The 26,257-nt window shown below is 34.9% G+C and overlaps 2 protein-coding genes across 2 annotated transcripts; one reads left to right on the top strand and one right to left on the bottom strand.

Annotated features, from left to right (window-relative positions):
* Positions 1-3,249: 3,249 nt before the first annotated feature.
* On the bottom strand, positions 3,250-3,498 carry K441DRAFT_725136 (uncharacterized protein; the record flags this gene model as incomplete). Its single annotated transcript, XM_067654117.1, has 1 exon — positions 3,250-3,498. The coding sequence occupies one exon, from the start codon at positions 3,496-3,498 to the stop codon at positions 3,250-3,252; it is 249 nt and encodes an 82-aa protein (XP_067509268.1).
* A 19,731-nt stretch (positions 3,499-23,229) lies between these two features.
* Positions 23,230-25,561, top strand: K441DRAFT_601706 (HET-domain-containing protein). Its single transcript, XM_067645240.1, has one exon. It carries the CDS (start codon positions 23,278-23,280, stop codon positions 25,423-25,425), a length of 2,148 nt encoding a protein of 715 aa, XP_067509269.1. The 5' UTR covers positions 23,230-23,277; the 3' UTR covers positions 25,426-25,561.
* Positions 25,562-26,257: the final 696 nt, after the last annotated feature.

Here is a 26,257-nt window from a genome sequence, read left to right on the forward strand (position 1 = left end):
TACTTAGGTCTACTATAATAGTTAAAAAATTAATTCTATTATTAACGTAGTAAAAGTATAAGCGGCTATTAAAGCGCTCTATTTTGGTTATATATATAAGCTAAAATATATCCTTATAGTTTTCAACAGCCTTAAAATGGTAGAAATATATCTATTTCCTAACTTCGTTCCTATTGCTATTAAGAAAAAGGTTATAATTTTAAATTACCGCTAGAGAATCCCATCGCTGTCTACCTAAAAGAGCGTTAGATAAGGCACTAGTAGCTATAAGTTTAATTACAGTAGGGAAGCGGTATAGGATTGCGCTATAAAGATTAGCATATCCAGATAGCGTATAGGGCGGCGCTTTTAAGTCTTAGTATATATCTACTAGCTCTACCTAGGTTCCCCCTTCTATAACCTTAAGGTTGTTATAATTATCCTAAATACTAACGAACTATAGTAGTATCGTTTGCTGGGTCCTAGTTAAAGGTCCTTTTGCTTTATAAGGAAGGTAAGGTATAGTTATACGCATATCTCTTTTCTTATAAGGCTAAGCTACCTAGTTAGTCGCATATTTCTTTATATCCTTAGTAGTCCAGTTATAGTCCGAGATTTTATATATAAATCCGTCGCCCTTAGTTAATCCTTACGCTTTAAGATCTACCTACTATAATTTTAAGTAATAATATATGCTAAGTAGGATAATTATATAGTTATCCTTAGTCTTATTATTTAGAGAAACGTTTTCTTAGATTATATTAGTACTACGTCTACTTTTAAGGAGCAAGGGAATATTAATATTAATATAGCGGAACGCTATAGAGTCTCCTTTAACTGCGAATTTTGTATAATAAGGGTAGAAAATAAGTTGCTACTAACTATTAGGCCTAAAAGCGTAATAAAGACAATAATACTAAGGATCTTATCTTATTAGCTACTGGTAGAAACCGTAGACTATTATTCTTAACTAGCTATAATTTAGCCGCCTATTAATTAGACGCTAATAATGGCGGTATATACGCATTTCCTTATTAATTATTGTTAAGATACTAGAATCCTACTACCATTTAAATACGTTTAAAATTACGGATCCTTCTCACTGCTATACTTCTTAGTCTTCTAGTAATATTATCTAATTAAGTAAAGCCTCTCTATTGTAGGAAAACCTTAGCGCTAAGTTATATATAAACTTATATAGTCCTAAGGAATTAGACGGAACTAGAGGTTTATAAGCCTTTCTAAACTAGGAGTATATAGTAGGATTGGTCTTTATAGTACTAAGGTAGTTATAGGCGTAATATATTAAACGGAGTCTATAATATAGTGCGGTATAGTTTAGACCTTTTATCGCTAAACCTATACGTCCTCCTATTACTTAAGTATGTATCTAGCAGACCTTATATATCTCTAGATTAGAACTAGCCGCTCTATACTAGCTATATAAGAGCTTTATAACCTCTATTAGTTTAATTTTAATAGTTTAATTTAGGGATACCTTAAAATACGCTAGTATATTATTCTTATAGTCGCATCCTCGTTTTATATAGAGTACTGCTATAGTATCTATAGCCTCCTTAATATACTCCATATTATCTCCCAGCTTAATAATATTCTTATTAAATATTAATTCTACTCTTAGCCCTCCTACTTCCGGGTAAGTAATTATTAGCCCCTTTTTTAGATTCCTTCTTAATAAAGATATTGGCAGCTATAGGGGCGAGCTAATAGGCGTTCTAGCTGCGAGAATGCTCTCGTTTATAGATAATAAAGGCGAGTTAACTAATATAGGCGATCCTTATTAGGAGGGACTTAGTATAATACTAACGCTGTAAGGTAGTATTGCTAGGGTGTACGGTAGGGAGTAGGCAAGCCGAGCATGAGTCACATAGGGAGTTGATGGAAGAGGACGATATGGTAAAGAGTAGGCAATAGCCTCGTACGGAGACGAACTGATAGGGGAGGAAGGAGGCTGTAAGCCCGAGGAGCTTATACAGTCATCCGCAAAAGATCGTAGACTCGCTTAATTCCACGAATAGCCAGCATCGCACCCCGCCAAAATTTGTATAAGGTGTAATGCTGGCTATTTAAAGACCTAGCAAACGTTAGTAAATAGCCGTAAGTAGCTTAAAATAAAGCTTAAGCCTAGCCTAATTAGGATAATTATATAGGACCTTCTATAGTGTTTTCCATGGCTTCCAACAGACGCAATAAGCCAGTTAAGCTGCTAACGTGTGTATTAACGCGTCCTAAACCTTAATAGATATAGATATAGATGCAGAGGGCAATAATAAGGGAGAGGAAAAGGTAGAGGACGATGATGCAGAGGAGCTAGAGCCGCCGCTGCCGCCACTAGCGGTAGTGCGTTTTATAAGTGTAAGGGCATTTAATAGGAAGGAGGATAGAAATATTAGTAAGGATAAGAGGCAAGATCTCTGCCTTTAAGCTATTAAAATAGATTTAAACTATATATCCTATATTTCTATAATACGCTTCCGCATAAGCTCCTATTAATTAATTAACGGCAAAGTGTAAAAACGCCTTAAAGCTCTTAAATGTCTCTATTAGTTGATAGTTCCTTTTAATTTACGCCTTAAGGTCCTTAAACGTCGCCTTAATTGGGTTATAATCTAGTGAGTACGGTAGTAAAAATATAAGTAGTATGCCGTGCTCCTTATATAGATCGCGGAGTTGTGCTAACTTATAAATTAATACGTTATCTAGAATAAGAATAGATCGCGGCCCAGGATATAGTATATAATAAGGGAGTACCTGCTACTCTAGAAATAACTTAAAAATCTCTACCGTAATTAAGCCTTAGTAGATAAGGTAGCTTAGGTATCCGTTAACTAATAATATAGGTAGGATACTCTACCTCTCTAACCTCTTAAACAGGCGAGAGACCTTATACTTTCTTCTAATTGGCGCCTAGCCAAACTTCCTATCACCCGTTCTTTTATTAAAAGCTAACTTATTAAGGAAGACTAGCTAATCTACTATCCATATAGCCTATCTGCCAATCTATAATATACGAAGCTCCCAACTTCTCTCTGCTGTGTAAGCCCTAACGGCCTTCCTTAACTAGCAAGCTCTTAATAGGGTGCGGCTAACGGTATCTACGGAAACCTAAAGATTAAACTCATCAAATAGAAAGTCCTGCATCTCATTAAGGTAGGCAGTGGGTCGGTCTTCAAGAAAGTTAAGCAGCCTCTATTACCAGCAACGCGTTAGTAAAAACCTAATACTAAGTAATATTAGACTCACAAGCTCTTAATAGGCTAGAAGTAGCCTTGGTTGACCTTGTATAAGACTAGCTAGCGCGTACGGCTCGTCGTAGAGGTTAAGGTTTAATCGAATCTTGTAAACGGTCGTACGAGACACGTCAATAGCCTTCGCAATAGCTGGCATATTCTCACCAGCTTTGATTTTAACCCTAATTCGATATACAACCTCAGGCGCGAGCTTTCTGCCTATTTTAGGCAATAAGTAGTGGATTAAATGCGTTACATTGCATTTCATACAAATTTTGGCGGGGTGCGATGCTGGCTGTTCGTGGAATTAGGCGAGTCCACGATCTTTTGCGGATGACTGTAAGGGGTGGCTAAGGCCTAGCCGAAGGCTAGCCTTGGCAGCCCCTAAGAGCTCCCGGGATGTAGCCGAGTAAGGGACCAAAAGTACCCTTACAAACGCCTCCTCCTTAAATAGGTGTTAATAGCTAAAAGGCTAAGGGATTTATTATATTAGAAGCATGCTATAAATATATTTATAGTGTAAGAGCTAAGCTCTTTTCTACTTATCTAATTCCGATATTAGTGACCTCTAGTCCTATAGTAGTTAGTCTCCTACTTTTTAGTAGTAGGTCCTTATTTAGAATAAGGAAGCTAGTTAAGTGTCTTCCTAAATTATACTTATTTACTACCTAGTTTAATATTACCCTTTCTAATATCTTAGATGCGAGCGCAAAATTAGTTAGCTATAGTTAAGTAGTATTCTAAATACCACGTCCTAGATATTTAAGCCTATTAATTAGAGCTTCATTAACTCTTACTATAACTTTAGAAAGTAAGTATATTGCGAGCTTTTAGATAGCGGAGAGGAAGTTATAGAAGACTATGTATTTTAGCGGTCCGTTAAGAATATCTTATCCCTAGGCCTTTCGGATAGTTTTTTTAGCTTTATTATATTAGTTTCTTTAATCTTTAGCTATTTTACTAACGTTAGAGATATCCTTAAAGATTAATATAAATGCGTCTTTTCCTAGAGATGCTTATAGTCCATTATCTTAGTTAATAAAATTAACTACTATACTAGCCGCATTTGCGTAGTTTTCTTATAAGAGCAAAATCTCGTTATAGATTTAGATAAGTACTACTTAACGCTAATTAACTATAAAGCCTCTAACTTCTATTAGGACGTCACTAATTTATTACTTAGCTCCTTTATAGAGGATTAGTAGTCTGCTAGATAAAGATATAATAAGTATACCATTATTTTTAATTCTGCTTAGTTTCTACTTTAGCTAATTATAATTATCTCTAAGGTTTATTAAGGGTAAAAAGGTAAAGTTCTAAATAGGGTTTCCTAATCTAAATAGTTTACCGAATTTAGGTAGCGGTATAGAGTTCTACCGGCTCTAATTATTAAATAGACTAATTATAATTTTCTATACCCGGTATAGAAAATTGCTATTAGCTTAGTAAAGGCAGTAAGCGGAACTAATATCTTTACAGTAAATAATACTATATAGTTATTTATAAACATTCTTCTACCCTTACCTTACTATTAATACGTATTAAATTCCTAACTAAAAAAGCAAATAAGAACGCGTAATAGAAAGAGCTTTAGGAAATACGGTAAATAAAAGAATTGTATGGCTATTATCTATATCCCCTCCCCCGCCGCAGAACTTAACTATCCCCTAGTTAAATATTTTGTACTTAGTTCTGTTAAATAATCTTTCTAAAACACATACTTCTTAAACTATACAGCGTTGCGATACTAGTAGATTTTGTATATCTTTCTTAGGCTCTAGCTTTACTATTATTTCTTATAGCATAGTTTTGCTTAACTAGTTAAGCCGGTCTTCCTAGTAGACTTTAGATATCTATTGTTAATAGAACCTCTTTAATCTATTTCCTAGAGTTTAATTACAGAATGGTGTACTATTAAAATCCTTAATTAAGTACTATCTCTTATAAGGATAATTTTTATATATATAAAACGGGCCTAGCTACTTTAGATCTAACTTATAACTGCTAGAATAGTCTTGCTTAAGTTACGTGTTATAAAGTATAACTATATCCCTAACCTTAAATACGTCTTGGCGAATATGGCAGATATTATTAAAATATTTTTTATTTGCCTCCCTTAGTTGTTTTATATATATAATAGCCTCTTATATATTTACGTCTCTTTAGTTAAACTGCTTTACACAAAGTACTAATAGCTCTATAGTGGTCCGGACTATTTACTAGGGTAGTATTTACTAAGTAAGTATGCAGAGTTTAATGGAAAGGACATGCTTATATCCGCATATAACTCTCGCTAGCGTTATTCCCGTAGGTCGCTTAACGGTTATTCTATCTACCTATAAAATAGTATGGAGATTGTTTAGCTATAAGCCATCTATCTTTGCTAAAGCGTCTACTATAGGCTTATATCCTCGCTCTATTAAGCCTTATCCCTATAGGTAATATATAGAAGCTATAACCCTTTTAATATTGTAAAGCTCTGTAAGCGCAGCGGTTATATTAGCATTTTCTCTACTACTATCTATAGAAAGCTGTCCGAATACTCCCTATCTATAGATAACGTCTTTATAGAGAAACTTTGCCACGCTTTTTATATCCTTTTTCTAAAGGGCTTAAGCTTCTACCTATTTAGATATATATTCTTAAGTAGTAGCTAGGTATTAGAAATTAAGATAAGTTATTAGCATAAACGTAATATCTACGGTCACTTAGTGCTATAAAATGGACTCCTATATAGGGTGCATTACTTCTTCTTTTTATCCTAGCTGTCGTTCCTAGCATTATAGGCACGACTTAATATGCTATAATATCTAATCCTATAGTCCTAGCCACCAATATTAATTTAAGACTCTTTAATATATTCCTTCTTATCTATAATATCCACTCCGATTATAAAGGTTCTTAATAATCTCTTACTAAGTATTTTTGTTATTAATTACCCTTCACATTAGCATATTTTTCGACTATTAGCAAAAGAGCTATTAATTGCGCACTAGGAATTTTAGCGCATATTATTTAAACTTTTTAAATTCTTTAGTATTTATTTCTTCTAGACGTTATAAGGTCACTAACTATTTTATAATCTTCTAAAACTCCCCTAAATACGAGTCTTCTAGTAGTAGATCCACCTCTATTTTAACTAGGCTAGCCGTATATTCTAAAGCACTTAGTTTGCAGTTAATAAACTCTTTAATATCCTTAGTCGGCTTATTAGGTTATTCGCCATCTAGTAGTTATTGTAATAGTCTATTAGCTAGGCTATTTATCTTCCTTAGAACATACCTAATATCGAAGTCCCATAACTAAATCTATGCTAGCTATTGTATTATTAAGGCTCCTGGTAAATCGGTAGCAGTATAATTTAGTTACATAACTAAGGTATTTATATTTATTTTAACCGTAAAGCGGACGCCGTATAGGTATACTTAACACTTCTTTAATACATACAGTAATGCTTAACATTCAAGCTTTCCTAAATTATACTTTTACTCTACTTAAGACTAGATACCGCTTTTATATTAATATAAGTAGCAATAACCTTATACGTCCAGTTATATAAGACCGCATCCCCACCTATTCTTGCATCCGTTAATAGCAAGAACAATTAACCTAGCCCCCTTACTATAATCCAGTTAAACCAACGCGGGTGCTATAGTAATTGCATACTTTAGAGTCTTTATAGCGGCTATCTGCTCTATACCCCATATAAATAGAATATTTACTTATAGTAGTTAGAAGATTAGCTCTGCCTTTATTACGAAGTCTTCTACCTATATTTAGTAATATATAACAACTTCTATAAATACTTAGGCAGATATAACGTCTTTACAGTCTCTCTAGTAAATAATCTTTATGACTTTTAACTCTTCCGGATATCGCCCCTTTTTATTATAGCGGTAACTAACCACTACGATCTTATTCTTGTAGAAATGAGACTTTACGCCTAAGATTATATACCCAGCTCGTTCTAAATCTATAAGTACTCCATCTAGCTATATAATATATTCCAGAATATATTTACGCACGCCTAAAAGGCTCTCTTCTCTATTATACACTATCTATAGTCCTTTTACTATAATATTATCTAGAAACGGCAAGGTATAGTATAGGATATATCGCTTTAGAATTTTAGTAATTGTCCTTATAAACTAGGCTACCGAATTCGTTCCTTTTATAGGTACCGTTGTTTATTATAGAAGTCCTAGAGGTATTATAAAGGCTATTAGGTTCTTGCTTTCTACATCTAGCTCTAATTAGTTATATTTAGAGAAGAAGTTAACTAAAAATATAACCTTACACCCTACAAACTCCTTAGAAAACTCATTAGTATATAGTGGCAGATTTGCGTCCCTAATAGTTACTCGGTTAATATTTATCGCCGCGTTAATTAGCCGGTACTTCTTATGTTCCTTTTTACTTATAAGAAACTATAGATTCCTATATAGGCTTTCGCAATATTCTAGAGTCCCTTAAGCTAGTTATTCTCGTAATATATTTATTACTTCCCCTTATAGGGCCCTTAGTATAGGGAAGTTTGGTACTTATTATGCTTTATACGGTACAATTTTAATCTTTAATAGTGGAGTTACGTCTCTGCTAATATAACCTATCTTAGAGAACTTCTATACTAGAGCTTCTTCTTAGTTAAATAATATAGCCTTAAAGATTTCTTATTCTCTTAGCTAGAGGTCCCCTATAATTACGCACTCTAATCGTTTTAGCTTTAGCTATACACTATAGGCCAGCTTAGTATACCGCAACTTAAGGAAATAATTATATAGACTAAGGGGCAACCCTTAAATAGACGCCTTTTGCCGACGCAAGGCCACTTCTTACCACTCTATTATTCCTCCTATAACCGTTCTATCTAGTGCTAACAAATTAACTAGGCGGACTTTCTCTGCCTTTTATTTATATGCAGTTACTATACTTATAGCATTCTATCGGGCCTTGCTTCTATAGCCTTCTATTTATATTATAAATAGATCTATTATCTTTAACATTTAATATATAAGGGATTTAGCCTTTGCTTTAAACACTAGCTTCTACCTTCCTCCTAAGTGCTTTTTTAGGACTTCCTTTAACATTTCGCTGTCGAGCTCTCTCCATCTAGCGTTATGCTCTTCTTCCTGTTAATTGCCCTATTTAGTAGATATCTAAAATAGTAGACGCCCTTGTCAAAGTCGCACCTTATTTCCCTCCTCTTTATCCTTAGCGTCCTCCTTATCCTAATACGCCAGGTTATAAGTAACCCCGGATATGATCCTAGTAATTATACTAGTTATATATTTCCCAAACTACTACTTATTGTCGGTATCACCCAAGTGCACTTGTATGGCCTATTAACTGTTAAATTGATTCTTGTCTAATAGGTAAGGAAAGCAGAGGATCGTAAGGATCGCGGTGCCTAAGTAGGGGGCTGATGAGTCATTATAAGGATGACTAATCAGGGACACGCGACCACGCGATATACATTCCAACACTTATACTAATTCCTTTATCTAGTTTAAGGAATATTACGTCCTTATAAAATATTAAGAACCTTATTTTAACTCCGCTATCTTTTAATTAAATAATATAAGATACCTAGCCTATTACTATTTACTGCATTACCAGTCTAGCCCTTACTAACTATAGCTTACTAAGTATTACCTTATATAATATTTCTCCCACAGTAATAAAAGTCGTAGATATTAAGACGTCCCCTATAACTATAGGGGCTATATATACTAATCTAATAAACTTAGACTAAGTCCTATTTACAAACGTTAGACGTACGCCCTATAACTATAGGGGCAGACTTAATATTAGTAAGCCGTGTTATAGAGCTACACTTTCCTTAATAAGGTTAAGCTCCGCTTTAAAGTTAATTAAGTACTTAACCCTTTTATCTCCTATCTGTACTTCTACCTTTAGATATTATTATTAAAACTAGGTAAATCCTGCTTCCTATTTAATCTAGTCTACCTCCACAGTTATTAGGCTAGCTTAATTAGTATAAAATATTAGGTACGCCGACAATATAAATGCCTTAATACCCTCTTGCTTTTGTTAATAAGGCTCTATAAGAGGTAGCAGGAGAGGCTTAAAGAATAACCTTATAATTTCAGGCATATACACAAGGCAGTTACCAATAGTAACTTCAATAGTTTTTAACAAGATCTTATCCGCCATTACGGTTAGGCTTAGGACGTTCCCTTTTAGTATATCTATTATCCTAACCAGCTTTAGTCGCGGTGCTTTAGTAGTCGCGGTTACTTCCGTTCCTTATTCTACTTCTCTTCTTAGCTATTTAGAATAGTCTATTTCGTTAGTCTTCTTATTACTTACTAGTAATTGGGGGGCCTGCCGCTATAGTTATAGTGTAATTTGGATATGTCCTCCTAGTTATATATTTTAAACTATTGCTAGTTACAAACTAGTCGGTTTTGGAGGTGGTTTCGTTACCCTTATATCTTCTTTCGGCTTCCTAAGATTATATAACTATATCGTAGGCTACAACTAGGTTACTACTCCTACTAGATTAACGTATACTAACTCTACTTAATATATATCTTCCTAGGACTCGCTAAGCTCTTCTTTACTTTTAACGCTATTGCTTTCTATAAGCTCTACTAAGGACACGTTTAGTTAGATGCCTATCGCCGTCGCATTAGGATTAATATTCGCATTCTACCTTAGCTAGTCTTTAATGAACTAAATTTAATAGTTGCTCGGTAAATACGGGAGTGGATTTCTTAGGCGCTAACGTATTCTAGTATAGATTTGGTTATTTTTATTTATATATAGGAACCCCCGGCTAACTAGTTCTTAGAGCTTTAAGCATTAATTAATAAAATAATAAGGGCCTCTATATCTATAACACGTCTTAGCTTATATCTAGTATATACTAAAGTTTTTTAGTCCTCTATACCTTCCTAGGCCTAGCTTATATCGCTCTTATAGCGCCCCCTTATAGGACGGCAGCAGTCCGTTATTATTTATTATTAGTTACGGACCTACTTATTCTTAACGCACTAACGCCTTATTTAGGAGCTATATGTACTATATTAGGTCTTAGCAAATCCTATTAAGGAACGTTATTAAAGATATAACGCTTACTAATTTAATTATCCCAAGATTAAGCTTCCGGAGTTAACTAGTAAGGTTCTCTAGCTTAGGATCCGTCTCTTAGGTTATTTAACGGGCACTTACCAACTTATTTAGCTAAGAGACTATAGGTAGCCGAAGAGCAGCATCTCTCTAGTTTAATATGGCTGGCTACTACTTATAGAATTGTCTAACTAGCTAATAGAGACCTTACTCCTTAGGGTTTATTATTAATAAGCAGTCTGCGCCCTTATGCGAATTAAGCCTATCTTTTATAGCCCTCCTTAGTAGGTAGAAGTTAAAAGACTCTTATCTATCCGGGTTAGCTCCTGTCTTAGTTATAGTATATTTTTAATATTTAAATAGGAGTCCTTTTGTAAACTAGTATCCTTATTTACGGTTTTCCAAATTACTAGCTTTAGTAACCTTCTAGGAAATCAGTGTAAATTGTCTATAGTACTCGCGTATACTACTAAGTGGGTTATTCCTATACTATAGTATATACGCTTTTAAGAATTCTACCATCTTAACTTATTAAAAGTAGTTACTTCCTTAGTAGTCTATCTAAAGCTTTTTTACAAATTCCGTCTATCTACTAATAATAAACTTAGGCAGACTTTGGATCTAGGTCCCTATCTAATAGTTATAATATTTTAGAAGTCCTTAATGCTTCTTATTGTTTATAACACAGTGCCGAATATATAGTCGCTTATACTATTCGATAAATTGCGACACGTTTTGTCCTATAAAGTAAGGAGTTCCTAGAGTCCCTAGAGCTAGCATAGGCTGGGCTATAACATATACCTTGTCTTATTCTATTAATAGTTTATTATAAGGCAACGGACTAGCAGTTTCTCCTAGGATAGGCAAGTTAACCTCCTAGTTCTTATCCTCTCTTTACTAAAGATTATCGGTTTTAGACGTTATAGGAGTCGGGTCTAGTACCGTATCCTCTAGGTTAGGAAAACTTTATAGGTTAATAGGCTGCCTACTTTTTTCTCCGCCGTTATTATAGAATAGGCCTAGCATTCCTAGTATTCCCTTTATTAGTCCTATCGCTATTACTCTTATAAATTTAAGGGAGGCTTATATAAATGCCAGAAGAATTATATAGACCGTTATAAATATAGTAAATAAAAAATTAAAGACTTCTTTCTACTGGTCCTAATGTATTATAACCCTCTCTTTTATCCTCCGTCCTGCCGTACCCTATGCTCGCATTCCCACTCCTAGTTGTCTATTCCGTCTACTATAGGTCTTAAATAACAATCTCTAAAAGTGTTATTAACTTATCTTAATAATGGTAATATCTGCGCATATGTCACTAGTAGTTCCATACTCAATTTCCGCACCTATTAGTGACTTAACGGCTTCCGGTAATAGTAACTTAATAGTTTTTAATCCTTCTATAGCTGTAGCACGTTCCTATGCGTCTCCTATATATATAGCGCTAGACTTCTAATCTAAAGAGCTTGCCGTCATCCCTATATGGAATGCCATATATAGTAGTATACGCGGTCCCTCTTAGATAGTAAGTTATAGTGCTATTAGATCTGCCGGTCAGTCATAGTTAGTTAGTGGAAATTAGTAGGAAAGTAGTTAATAAGAAGAGAAGAAAAGAGTATATTTTATATCCTTCGTACCTATCTAAGTTGTTAAAGACTCTAAAGGCTCTAGACCAATCTATATAACTTGTAGAAGGCCTAGGCTCTTCTAAAGCTATACCTAATCTAGATATTAAATCCAGTGGCCAAATTACACCACTATAATAGGATCTCTAATTAAGAACTAGATATAGAAACTTATTAACTTTACCTCCCTTAAGCCTCCTTATAAGCCTCTTACTAGTAAATAGGTATTTAAAGTTAAAAGGGAAAGGAATAGTAAGGTCCTCCGCTATAAGGCAAGATAGGTTATTTAGGGAAATCTATAGCAGTATAGTGTTAACTACAACTAGACCTTTTACCGCGGTAGTTAAACCTATAGCTTTTAGAGCCCTATTTGCGATTACCGCCTACTATAACTTTAAAATTAAACAGATGGACGTTAAAATAGCCTTTCTCTATAGATAGATCGACTAAAAACTCTATATTGTTATACTAAAAGGCTATAAAAAAAGCCGGCAAAGTCTGCCGCCTTAAAAAGGCCCTCTATAGACTAAAATGGTTACCTTAAATCTGGTATAAAACGCTCTTAAAGTCTACTAGAAAAGCTTAGACTTTACTATCTATATACGGATTATAGTATATTCGCCACTAGTAAAGGATAAAAAGGTTTAATTATTTCTACCTATGTTAATAATACTAAAATTATCTATAAAGATATAGCAGTAGTTAATTAGGCGAAAGCAGAGCTTAAAGCAGCCTTTTAAATAATAGATTTTGGGCTAATAAGCTTTTACTTGGGTATAATAGTTACAAGAGATTAAATAAAGAAGAAGATTATACTCTTATAGTAAGCCTACTATTACGGAACCCCACCGTAGGGGCCTCTATAGGAGAGCCCCGTGCTCTTATATACACCTTATATACAGCTTATATTAGCTACGCGTAGGTATATTACCTCCTTACGACCTTAACCCTTACGATCGATCGCGTAATATCTTGTAGACTCCTTAAATATATACGCTCTGCAGCCACTACCCCCGTCCTATAATATTACGTTACGCCTTTTTCCTACTAACGCTTAGCCTATAACTAATTTTACATCTCTATAATACTATAGGCGCTGCTAAAAGCAGCGTATTTATAAATTACCTTACTTTATACTTTTAAGGAACCTATAATAGTAAGATAATATTCCTTACTAGCTATTATATTAAACCTAAAGAACAATCTAATACCTATACTTAACCTACGACGCCAATTAATCCTAGAAAAATCTGATTTATTAGTTCTAGCCTTAACCCCTAAGGAGATAGACACTAATAATATCTTATCTTTTATTAATTATATAACTACGGATAAGTAAATAGAAGGGCTACTAACTATTAAAATCAAAATATAAGACGCCGAGATATTTATAAAAATAGTAGCACGAGAACCTAATAAATACTACCGCCTTTTATAGAACTACTACCTAAAGCTTATATAAGCTAAGATGCGTACTACCTAAGATTATAATATTATCTAAGACCTATAAGCTTATAAGGCGCTCGCTAATAATATATATTAAGAAACTAAAGATAACCTCTATATATCTAAACGCGACGTTTAATAGTTAAAGAAGGCTAAAATTGTACTAATTTCTACAGTTATTAAAAAAGAAGGCATAATTAAATACTTATAATCTTAGCTTAATAAGTACATTTATAATAACGTTAGATACCTCTCTACTATATATAACGCCACTTAAGTCTCTACGCCCCTAGTAGCTTTACCTACTTAATACTTAATAGAGGGTTAGCGCTAAGCAGCTTTACCTAATAGAAACCCCTACTAAAGTAGCAATAATAAAAGCCATAATAATTGGACCTAAGCTACTATTATAAAGTCTGATATACGTTACCTTAATCCCCTAGTCTTTTAGGGAGACTATAAGGAATATAGCTACTAGAAGATATAAATCTATAATAATAAAAAACTAACTTAGAGCGCCTACTTTTTTCCTATAGAAGATACTAAGATTAGCTATATTATTGGGCGAATAAAGGGTATACTATTTAACAGACTCTTTGCCTAATAGGAAACTAATAGCCCTTAAAAGTAGTAGTTCTACCTAAAAGTCCTAGATAATCTTAACCTAATATACTATAATTATAACCTACTAGCTACTAACCGAGCTAAACTACATGCCCTAAAGATAAGCCCTACTGAATTATTTAATAAGTTCTATATTAAATTCTAGGAATATACTAGAGCCCTTACCTAAGACGATACTAAAGACTAAGAAGATCTCCTTAAAAAAGTCACTTATTACCTTAGTTACGTAGCCGCTAGCTATAACTATAATAATATTTATAATATGGTAGCAGCCCTATAGAAGATTAAATAACAACTAAATTAGATTGCTACTACTAACTTTTACCTAAAAACCTCTTTATAGAAGCCCTTTAGACCTACTAAACCTATATATACTAAGCCACTAATACCTACTACCTTAAATACCACTAGAGCTAATATCGGCCTCTCTATACTAACCTTTCCATAAAAACTCCTAAATAAAGAGCGCGAGCTACTCTAAAAACTAAAACGCTGCTATAAATACTGTTAAAAAGGCTACTATTATAATAACCTAAACTGCCTAATAGCTAGGTTTAGTAGCTACCGCCTAATACCTAACCTAATACCCTAAATACTAAATATATCGCTATATACTACTACTATATAATACAAAGATATAGTAATAGTAGTAGAGTTAGATATAGAAGCGGAAAACACTAAGTCCTAGCTTTAAGTTATAGGTTAAAACGCCCTAATAATAAAGGGATTTATATATCGACTTACTTAATAGATAACTTAGTAAAAATAAATAGACGGAAATAGATAGTTTTACCTATACTAGGAACTACTACTAAAAATTAATATAAAAGCCGCTTTATAATTAATTGCGGAACTATTAATAAATTTACAAATACCTAATTTATATATACTTATAGCCTACCTACCTTACCCCTTACTAAAGCCCACGCCCTATAACTTGCTAATAATAATTATACCATATAGAAGATTACCTATATAGCATAACTCTACCTAGATATAAATAGGCACTAGGAAGAACTTTAGGCCTATATTACACTACTTACTAACTACCCTATTATCCTTAAAATAAACTAGCTTAAATAATACAATCCCGCCATTAACTAAAAGAAGAGAAAAATAACCTTTAACTCTAAATACTGTAAAGAGACTTGCCTAGGACATAGCCCAGCCACCTCTATTTACTCCCTAGGATATTAACCTAAGAAACCCCTTATTACCCTACTTATAACTAACTACTACTATATAAGTGCCCTAGCCTTCTACTATATAGTATATAGAAAAGGCTAGACCGTTATTATAGCTTCCTAATTATAACTATATAAGCTTAATAAAGAATAGAACTACGTCTTTTATAGTAATAAAATAGATATAGTTAACCTCCTAGAAGATAACGCCCCTATAGAACTCTACGGACTTTTACCTTTAGACTTTAAGAAGTTTATAAAGCTTAAAAAAGAACTTACTAATAAAGAACTCCGCAAGCTTCTCCCTAAGAGGTACTATAACTTTACCAACATATGCTTATAAAAGGGCGTAGATATACTCCCCCTATATTAACCTAATAACTATACTATTAATATTAAATAAGGAAAAATGCTACCTTATAAAAGACCCTACTTAATATTAAAAGATAAACTTCTAGTTATAAAAAAGTATATTAATAAGCACTTTAATAAAGGATTTATTCGTCCTAGTATATTACTAATAGCCGCCCCTATTCTTTTTATTAAGAAGCTAAGAGGAGGTATTTAATTCTACGTTAACTATAGACGACTTAACGCTATTATAATTAAAAACTAATACCTAGTACTGCTTATACATAAGACCCTTAAGCAGCTTAGTTAAGCTAAAATCTATACTAAGCTTAATATTATTATTACCTTTAACTATCTCTAAATACGGGAAGGTAATAAATAGAAAATTGTATTTGCATCGCGCTTTAGCTAATTTAAATATACCGTTATACCCTTTAGTGTATATAACGGCCTAGGTACCTTTTAAAGCTATATTAATAACGCCTTATAGGACTACCTTAATAACTTCTGCTTTACGTACCTAGATAATATACTTATTTATAGCGATAACCCTTTTAAGTATACTAAACACGTTTAAAAGGTTTTATAGCGCCTTANGNACGCAGGACTTTATATTAATTTAAAGAAGTGCGAATTCTTAGTTATAGAAGTAAAATACCTTAAACTAATTATTACTATTAAGGGTATCTATATAAACCCTAAAAAGGTATATATAATTACTAAATAGTAAGCCCCTAACTATATTAAGGATATATAAGCCTTCCTTAGTTTTACTAACTTTTATTAGAAATTTATATATAACTTCTTAGGCGTAGTAGCACTACTTATAGCAATAATATAAATAAAGGGCCTTTTTATAAAAGGAAGAAAAAAGCACCTACGCTTTACCTAGATGCCTAAATATAAGAAGGCGTTTTAAGACCTTAAAAACGTCTTTATTAAAGCACTTATCCTAGCTTACTTTATACTAGGATAATAACTCTATCTTAAAACTAACTCCTTAAACCACGTTAATATAGGCGTCCTCTCCTAGATAAGTAATAACGGTCTTCTTTACCTAGTTATATTTTACTTATCTAAGCTTATACCATAAGAGTATAACTATAAGATCTATAATAAAAAACTCCTTATAATTATATAAGCGTTTAAAGAATTCTAACTAAAACTCTTCTTATTAGAGCCTAACTAGCTAACTAAAGTCCTTACGGACTATCGTAATCTTAAGTACTTTATAACTATAAAGTAGCTAAACTAATACTAAGTACGTTAAAACGAGTTCCTCTTTAGTTTTAACTTTAAAATTATATATAGACTAGGAGTATAAGGTACTAAACCTAATAGCCTAATACGCCGCTTATAAGACCTTTCTTAATCTAAAGATAACCCTATAATTAGTTTTAATAATAAACAATCCTAAAAGCATAAAATTTAGCCCTAGGCATACTACCTATAATAAAGCTAACTATACCTTAGCTTTATACTATAAAACTAAAATTACCTCCTAAAATTAACAAGCTTATTACTATAGTATATAATACCTTTATTAACCTATTACTATATTAACTTATTACCGTAAAGACCGCTAGCGCCTATATACTACCTACTAACCTCTAAAGCTTAGGCTAAATTAATATAGCAGCCTTAAAAGTAAAAGAGAACAGGCTCTATTATAGCGGCCGCCTATTTATCCCTAACTTAGAAAACCTATAATAGTAACTAATCTAAATAGCCTATAACCTCTAATTAAGCGGCTACCTAGGTAGAGAAGGAACCTATAAGCTTCTTAGCTAATACTACTTCTAGCTAAAAATAATAGACTTAGTTAAACGCTTTATAGGCGCCTACTATAGTTATAAGCGTGCTAAGGCCTTTAATACAAAGCACTAAGGACTACTATACCCTCTACTAGTACCTATATAACGATAGGCAGATATTACTATAGATTTTATTATTAACCTACTACCCTATAAATAACATGGCCGTACCTATAAGAACATCTATATAATAATATACCGACTTATAAAAGAGCGCCACTACGTCCTAACTAATGGCGTAGCTATTAGCGACGTTACTAACGCCTTTCTTTATAAAGTTTACCAACTATATAGGTTACCTAACTTAATTACGTCCAATTAAGGCAAATAATTTAACTCTAATATATAAAGACAAATCTGATAACGCTTTAGTATCACTGTTAAGATATTTATATCCTTCTACTATAAAACTACTAGGCAACTAGAAAACGCTAATACCAGTATAAAAGCGTACCTATAATAGATAGTCGCCTATAGTTAAAATAACTAGGTAGATTACCTCCTACTAGGTAAATTTATAGTAAATAACTACGTCTTAACTACTATAGGACTTATCCCGTTCTTCGCGAATAAGGGTTATTACCCCTAATCTAGTATAGAGCCACTAGAACCTATTAATAAGAAACTACTATATAGAAAACGCCTTAAGATGCTACTTGCTAACTAGTATACAAATTATATAAAAAATCTACTTAACTACTGTAAGAGAGAAATGGCCTAGGCTTAAGTAAAGTAGGCTTACTTCGCTAACCGTTATAAAACGCCACTACTAGAAATACGTGTTAGCGACTAGGTATAGCTAGATATACGTAATATCTTTATATAGAGGCTTATAAAGTCACTTAATTATAAGAACCTTAGCCCCTATTTAATTAAACGAGTTATTAATAGGGGAGCTATATATAAGCTAGAACTCCTACTTACCCTAGCCACCCGTAGGATATAGCCTATATTTTACCTATAGCTACTATACCTTTATTAGCCTAGCCCCTTACTAGGGTAGATATAGCCTAAACCCCTATTAGTACTAATCTAAAATAAGAATAAAGATAAGAACTATAAAGAGTGGACCGTTAAACAAACTATTAACTCTAAATACTTTAGTAAAGGTAGAGAACAATAGCTCTACTACAGAGCTATATAGATAGGATTTAACATAAATTAGCCAAAATGGCAACTATAGGAAGACTTTAAAAATGCAAAGGATTTAATTAGTAACTTTTACTATATAAACCTATAGAAACTGGGCCTAAATAGAGATTTTATACCTAATCCTCTATAGGAGCCCTTATAGAGTTAAACTGTTATATATTACCACGTAAGGGTAAATTACTATTAAATTACCGTTAAAGTGCGGTAAAGTGCAATTACGTAACCGGAATATCGTTAAGATATCTAGGAACTTTAACCAGCAGTTAAAGTTATTTAATTAGTTAAATTCTTATATGCCAAGCCTTATTATATAATATTATTTTAAGCCTTTAATAATACCCCCCTTTTCTTCTTTTTTATACCTTAAGTGTCCCTTTTATATATATATAGTAACTATAGCGTTGCTAGAGCTCCGCCTTAATAGAAGGGGGGGTAGTATTATAGAACCCTACCGTAGGGGCCTTTATAGGAGAGCCCCGTGCTCTTATATACACCTCGCGTATAGCTTATATTAGCTACGCGTAGGTATATTACCTCCTTACGCCCTCGACCCTTACGATTAATCGCGTAACGTCTTATAGACTCCTCAAATATATACGCTCTGCAGCTACTACCCCTATTCTATAATACCTACCTTATTAAAGCTTTTAAACGCTTTAAATTATGAAAGGCTAATACCTTACTAGTACCTATAAAGTACTTAATTAAGCTACTAGCTAATTAATAAACTACTAATAAGGATAACGTTAGAAGATACCAAAGTATAGCTAGTTTAGTTATATTTCCTATAATAGAATTTAGGCTAAATATTACCTTTACGGTATTAACGGTAAGCCGGTTTGCTTATAATTCTACCTCTACCTATATAATGGCCGTAAGGCTTATCCTTTAATACCTAGCCGGCTTACTTAATAGAGAAATTATCTATAAAGGCGATAAGAACCTAGACCTTATACTAATTAGCTTTAGTAACGCTAATTAAGGACGAGATAAAACTACAAGACGCTTTATATTAGGCTTTATATTTATATTAAATAGAGGACTAATTTTATAGAAATTAAAGCTATAAGCTACCATTTTGCTATTAATATACTAATTAGAGTATATAGCTCTAACGGCTATAGTAAAAGAGGCTACGTGGCTTTAACTTTTACTTACTAAACTAGGCGTACTAGACTAAAATAAATAGTTTACTAAGATCCTAATTAAAACTAATAACTAAGCTGTAAAGGCATTAGCTAAAAATCTAGTTTAATATAATTAAACGACGCTTATTAATATCTAGTTTTACTATATAAGAGATAAGATAAATAGTATATAGGATTAACCTCGTATACGTTACTTTAATTAATATAGCGACTGATAGCCTTACTAACCCTCTCGCGGGTTTTTAGTTCTATGCCTTCCTTAAATACCTTTAGATAGTATAAAAACTCGATTAACTACACTAGGCCTTATTAGGAAATTAGTATATAACTAGTAAATCCTTAAAGGGTGCGCTAAATAACGCCTTAAGGCCTTAAAATAAGCAACGGAACTTAACCTTAATTTACTAACCTACTACCTAAACCTACTAACGTGGTACACGGGGTTTTGCACGAGCCCTAAGTTTTGTACAAGCTAGTAGACCGCCTCCCTTTTTAGGCTAATCGGTTTCCTAAAGTAGAATACTGCCACCTCTAAGTTTTAAACATCAACTTTTTAACATACTTTTCCACACCTTAACTCCATAAAATCTATTACTAGATAGCAGCTATGCCCTCCAAACCTCGTGCATTAGATGTAGAAGACCGTCTATAAGCTGCTTTAACGGCCTAGCGAACTAGCGGCCTCTATCGCAGTAAAGAAGCCTGCGCGAATGCCTATATAGTTACTCCCTTTACTTTTTAAAGACGTCTCTAAGGTAAACACCAGCCTTATTAAGTCGCCCACGTTAACTAATATTGTATTACACTAGCTAGCAAAGCAGTAATTGTTTAATACTGTATCTATCTTACTAATACTAGATTTCTATATCGGATCTACACAATCTGGATAATAGCCGCTATTATCCTATACCGCGAACACTCCTACCTCCCTTGGTACTTTAAGATTTAACCACTAAGTAGAAACTGGGTTAGTTACTTTCTAAAATAATAGGATAAGCTTTAAATCTGCTATATATAGTTAATTAATTAAGAACAAGCCATTGCTAATAATAGTCCCACCCTTATTAGGAAGTTCTTTACCAACTACTTTAATGCTAAAACCTAGTATAATGTTAAAGACAATAATACCTAGAATATAGATAAGACTGGCACCTTAATAGGCTATGTATATAGCGCTAAGGTTATAATATTATGAGGTAGGGCTACTAATTTTAAGACTATTGACGGCTCTAGAGAGTAGGTCTTATAGATTAATTGTATTAGTATAGGGGGGACGACTATACTACCTTTTATTGTCTTTAAAGGCCATATATATAGTAAGGGAATATAAAAGGACGCTTACGAAGCTCTTAGCGACTATTTAATTGGCCTTAGTAAGAACGGCTAGTTAAATTAAGAAATTGAACTAAAGTGGCTAAAGTACTTTAAGCACTATACCTGGCAAACTAAGGTATAGGAAAGGGCAGTAGCAGAGGTAGTAGAAGAAGAAAGAAATAGTAAATTAATTAGCTATTAACTACTAGTAATAGATGGCTATAGCAGCCATATTAACGTTAACTTTGTTAAATACTACTAGAACTATAAGATTATACCTATATATCTGCCTCCGTATTTAACGCACCTACTCTAGCCGCTAGATCTCATTATATTTTCGCCTCTTAAGCGCGTATACTCTACTAAAGTTGACAAATACGTAGCTTATGGTATTACTGGTATAAATAAAGGCTATTTTATAAAGATTCTTAGTAAGATTTAGCCGCAAATTTATACTAAAACTTTGATAAAAAGCGCCTTTAAGGCAGTAGGCCTCCTCCCCTATAACCTAAATTAACCCCTTATACGCTGCTCTGCTTAGCCATCTACTCTACCTTACCTAGCTAAGGCGACGATTTTATTGTTATCTCTACATCCTCCCCCTTTTAATAGCGCCTTTATTAGATCTCGTTACTAGTAAATAATCCTTTATTTAGAAACAACTCTAGAGGTAATAAAGGCCTATATTAATTCGCTAATATAGCACCTATAATCTTTAGAGGATAATCTTAAGTTACTATAGGTGGAAAATAAGGAGCTGCGGTAACATGCTAATAAAAGGCGGGAAAGGAAGAAGTAAAAGCGGATAGTACTCTCTAAAGAGTTAGTTCTTATACTAGTAGCGGCTTAGGAACTTACTGCTACTAAGAAAGCTACCGTAAGGGCTAAAGAAGAAGTTAAGATAGCTAGAGATAAGCTATAGAAAAAGCGTTAAATAGTAATTACGCTTAAAAGAGAATAGGTAGAAGCCAGGAAGGAAGCTTAAAGAATTGCCGCTAATGTAAAGAAGCTATTTATGCCTTATAATAGAGAGGTAGGGGGCGCAGCAAAGGTGGCAAAGAAGGCGAAGAAGGCCTTAGACGCTGCCGCCAAGACTACTCGCTAGAAGAACACTACTAAGACCCGCTTAGCGGCTATTAAAGCGGCTAATTAATGGTGGTTGCATTAATTAACGGCCGAGACACTCCAGAAGCAGGTAAAAGAGTCTTCTTCTACATAGGCCGCAGCTTAAGTCGTTGTTAAGCAACTTTAGGATACAGCTAAGAAGACGCCAGATCTACTAGATCTACTAAATAACCTCTAAAAAGACTAAGAGGATGACGATATAACCAATAATAAGTCCTTAGATAAGGAGGCTAAGCTAATTAATGGCGATTGGGGCCAAATTCACCAGCTAATTAAGCCCTAAAACACCAGAAATCGACTTTAGATAGACTTATAAATATATATTTATTGCTTTAAGACTCCTTACTATTAATGCAATGGTTTGTAATGGTTTTTACTAGTTATTTGCCACTAAATCGGCATTTTGGCGAATTTTGGTGTTTAAATTATGTAAAACTCAGGGCTTATGCAAAACCCCGTATACTATGTTACTTAAACCTATAACCTAAATCTAACGGCATAATATTAGGGAGGGCTTATACTAGTAGGAAGGATAGATATACTTTAGGAAAGATATAGGGTAAGGCTATAGGGCCTTTAAAGCTCTATAGGCAATATAAAACACCTATAGGGAGGTGCTGCTAAAAATTTAAGGGGTGTTTTTATAGAGTAGGCGTTGTCTCTAGGCACTAGGGACGGCGTAACTCCTTATTAGACACTTGTTCCACCTTAAAGGAGCTTTAGCAACCCTAATTAAGCAATCCTACCCCCCTATATATAGTGTATATAGCGGTATCGTTGACTAAGCTTAAGGGAGGGTGTTGGAAAACAAGCCCGCAACGATATCACGTGATAAGACTTATGGGAGAAAGCTCTTGGCAGGAATCTGACCAATCAGACAACTTCGACCGGCAGTCGAAGTTCCTTGAAATTTCTTCAACCACCTATATAGAAAATAAGCAATACACAGAGTTTTAGCCCCATGACCTCATATTCCAACACTAATACCATTCAAGGCTTCTACACCAGCCAACCAATACCGGGTCGCAAAGCGAGATCGAGATCTACAGTATTTTATTGCTAGGTAGCTTATCACCTAAAACACATCTTGGGCTTATTGTTCGATATGATAACCCCACCATCTACTCACCACCTGTTATTCTCGGCTAGTCACGTGAGTGACCCACATTATGGAATGCTTGTCTCCGTCCGAGGAATTGCAGTTATGCGAAGGATGTTACTCCCTACAGTTGGAGACACGCTTGCTTCCTCGACGTTCTAGTGGAGCACCCCTCGAACGAATGTCCATCAAACTCAATCCTGATCAATGTCGACTATGCAGTCTTATCAACAAGTGGCTCCTTAGGCTCGGGCCGGAAACATATACGACTCCAGGCAGTGGGAAAGCCTTTGAGCCATTTCTGGGCACAGGGACCAGTGACAAGAAAACTAGCGACGGTTGTAGTGAAGTAGTTCGGCGCTTCGATGCGCTTTTAGCATCTTCACGCCAAATCACTGTTGTCAAGTTCTGGCCTTGCATGTTTCCCGTACCAAGCCTTCGTCGCCTTTGTGATACGAATTATCGTCAAGCCTTATCATTTCCAACCGGTCGTTTAATCGAACCTTTGGTGGACGTCCGCCTGTTCAGGCATTGGATGCACCTATGCTCTCGTCTACATGGCGACGCTTGCTCTCGGCCAACTTGGGTGATGGCTGAGGATGATATACCATTTAACTTCCGGCTCATCGACGTTAAAGCAGGCTGCATTGTTGACTCGCCTGTGAAACCTCTATATTTCATTCTCAGTTACGTTTGGGGTCCTTCTAAGAACGACCTTTGTGCAACGAAGTCAAATATAGATGATTTGAAGAAGCCGCACAGTCTCAACCAAAAGCTCCTACCTCAGACCATTCTCGACGCCATGAACCTTGTCAGCGATCTTGGCGTTCAGTATCTGTGGGTTGATAGACTGTGTATTTTGCAGGATGATGATAACGACAAGTCAATTCAAATCCCTCAAATGGATATCATATATTCATTGGCAAAACTCACTATTATTGCGGCCAGCGGCTCAAGCGCACACGAGGGAGTTGCAGGACTGTCTACCTCGCGCAAGGTGGATCAGGATATTTGCCCAATCTCATCAAAAGTTGCTCTAATGACTATTCCTCTGGAGAACAAATTTCCCGCCTACACATATAGCAGCCGTGGTTGGACTCAACAGGAGCGAATACTTTCTCGTCGGGCCCTTATGTTCACTGAAAGCCAGGCATTTTGGTCGTGCAGTTGCGCTGATTGGACTGAAAGATTCTGCCTCGAACCAAGCGGTTCAGGCTTCGAAGACAGTCCGTGGGAGGTCCCCAGAGTTCTGTTGGGAAGTTATGAGCGTAGTGAGTTCTATCGCGATTTCGGCCGCGAGCAATACAGCACTCTTCCTCGCTTTTACGCACTCAAGAGCTTTACAAACGAATCAGATGCCCTGGATGCAATAGCTGGACTCCTTCGTAGGATATCCCGCGTTACAGGTGATGACTTCTATTGGGGCCACAACTTGTGCTGTTTCTTCGATCAATCGCTTAGCTGGAGGAAATCGAAAATCGAAATCGCACGGAGAAAAGCGATGGCACCCATTCGTGGTGTAACCTCTTCATACTCTGTGCCATTTCCAAGTTGGTCTTGGCTTGGCTGGAAGGCGGCCATCAAATTTGTCCTTGATTTGCAGCTCATCTCTGTTCCCGGCGCTAGGCTTAGCCCGGAGATTGACTTCTATCATCTGGATATTAATGGAAGAGCTAAGCGCCTCGTGCAGCCGGCTGCTAACGTCGACTCCACACTGGTAGACTACTCGAGGCTTTTGCAGAATGGTTCTTCTGGAAGCTGGAAGAGTGACACGTACCTCACAAATCACGATTTCCCTAAAGATGTGCCTTTTAAAGATAGCGGCCGTCTTGTTTTCTGGACGAGTCACGCGGAGCTATCTATAAAGGCTGAACCAAGGGTTCGCCTTGGCTGTGTGCGCCTCAAGATTGTGTCTTCTGACGGTGTAAAAGTCGGCCAGATCGACGAGTTAACTTTAGCCTCTGATTATGGGATGGCTTGGCCATTTATCAAATACGACGAATCTGTATTACAATCAATTATTGTAATATCTCGCAAATACAAGAAAGAAAGCCATCAAGGTATTCAGATACTGGCAGCACAGCCAATACTGAATGTCATGTGGGTAAATTGGGAAGATGCGGAGAAAAAGACTGCTTCGAGAATATCCGTTGGTGAAGTGAGTGAGCAAGCTTGGATCGACGTCAAAAGGGATTGGAGGCTAGTAACCCTACAGTGATCATCGGTGAGTATATGATGGAGCGATATTATCGTCCAAACATCAATTGCGGCTGAGTGGAATATGATCTCAAAGCACGATTCTATGATTTACGACTGAATGTTAATCGGGTTAATGATATTGTCTTTACCATGCCCCGCGACCCAGTGATGCAACTGGTTTGGATAGGATACAAAAATGAGGCAAAAACCAATCCAGATTTCGAATCAAAGCTTTAAACCGGTTATATAACCGGTTTAACCAATTAGAACCAAATATAAGATATAGATTTAGGGGCGATCTAGTGTACAGAAAGGTAGGAAAGCTAAAAGGAAGCCACGACGTCGTTAAGAAAATATAAAGAGCCTATAGAGCCTCCGCAAAGTCAGTAAAAAATACCAATAGTATTAATTATTGTACGTACTATCGCGAGCCTTGGCATGGTATTAAGCCTTAATTAATTCTTAATTAGTGTATATTTTACCTTAGTGTCGCCTTAATCGTCATCTTCATCTAAGCTCTTATCTACTCCCTTATATGCTTCCTTAACTGCCTCCTCTCCCTCCTGCTCATCAATATTAGAATCGTTACCTTTATTAAAGGCTCCGGGCTCTAGGCGCCCAAACCATAACTTAAGGCACTTATTCGCTTTAATAATGTCGGCTTTAAGGCAATTACGAGAGTTAGTAATTAGATACTTTGCGGAACTAAATACGCGTTTATATTTAGCGCTTATTAATAATATAGCTAATATATTAAGGGCAAACCTAGTAAGATTTAGTTATAAAAGGTAGAGGCTATTCTAATAGGCTAGAGGATTAGTAACTTCCTCTGGGTTGCTTTTAATATAAGC

This window comes from Cenococcum geophilum (assembly GCF_001692895.1).
Source record: "Cenococcum geophilum 1.58 unplaced genomic scaffold K441scaffold_3, whole genome shotgun sequence".
NCBI lineage: Eukaryota > Fungi > Ascomycota > Dothideomycetes > Gloniales > Gloniaceae > Cenococcum > Cenococcum geophilum.

What these genes read in the sequence shown, in the direction of transcription:
- K441DRAFT_601706 (XM_067645240.1), top strand. Translation starts at nt 23,278, where the DNA reads ATGGAATGCTTGTCTCCGTCCGAGGAATTGCAGTTATGCGAAGGATGT.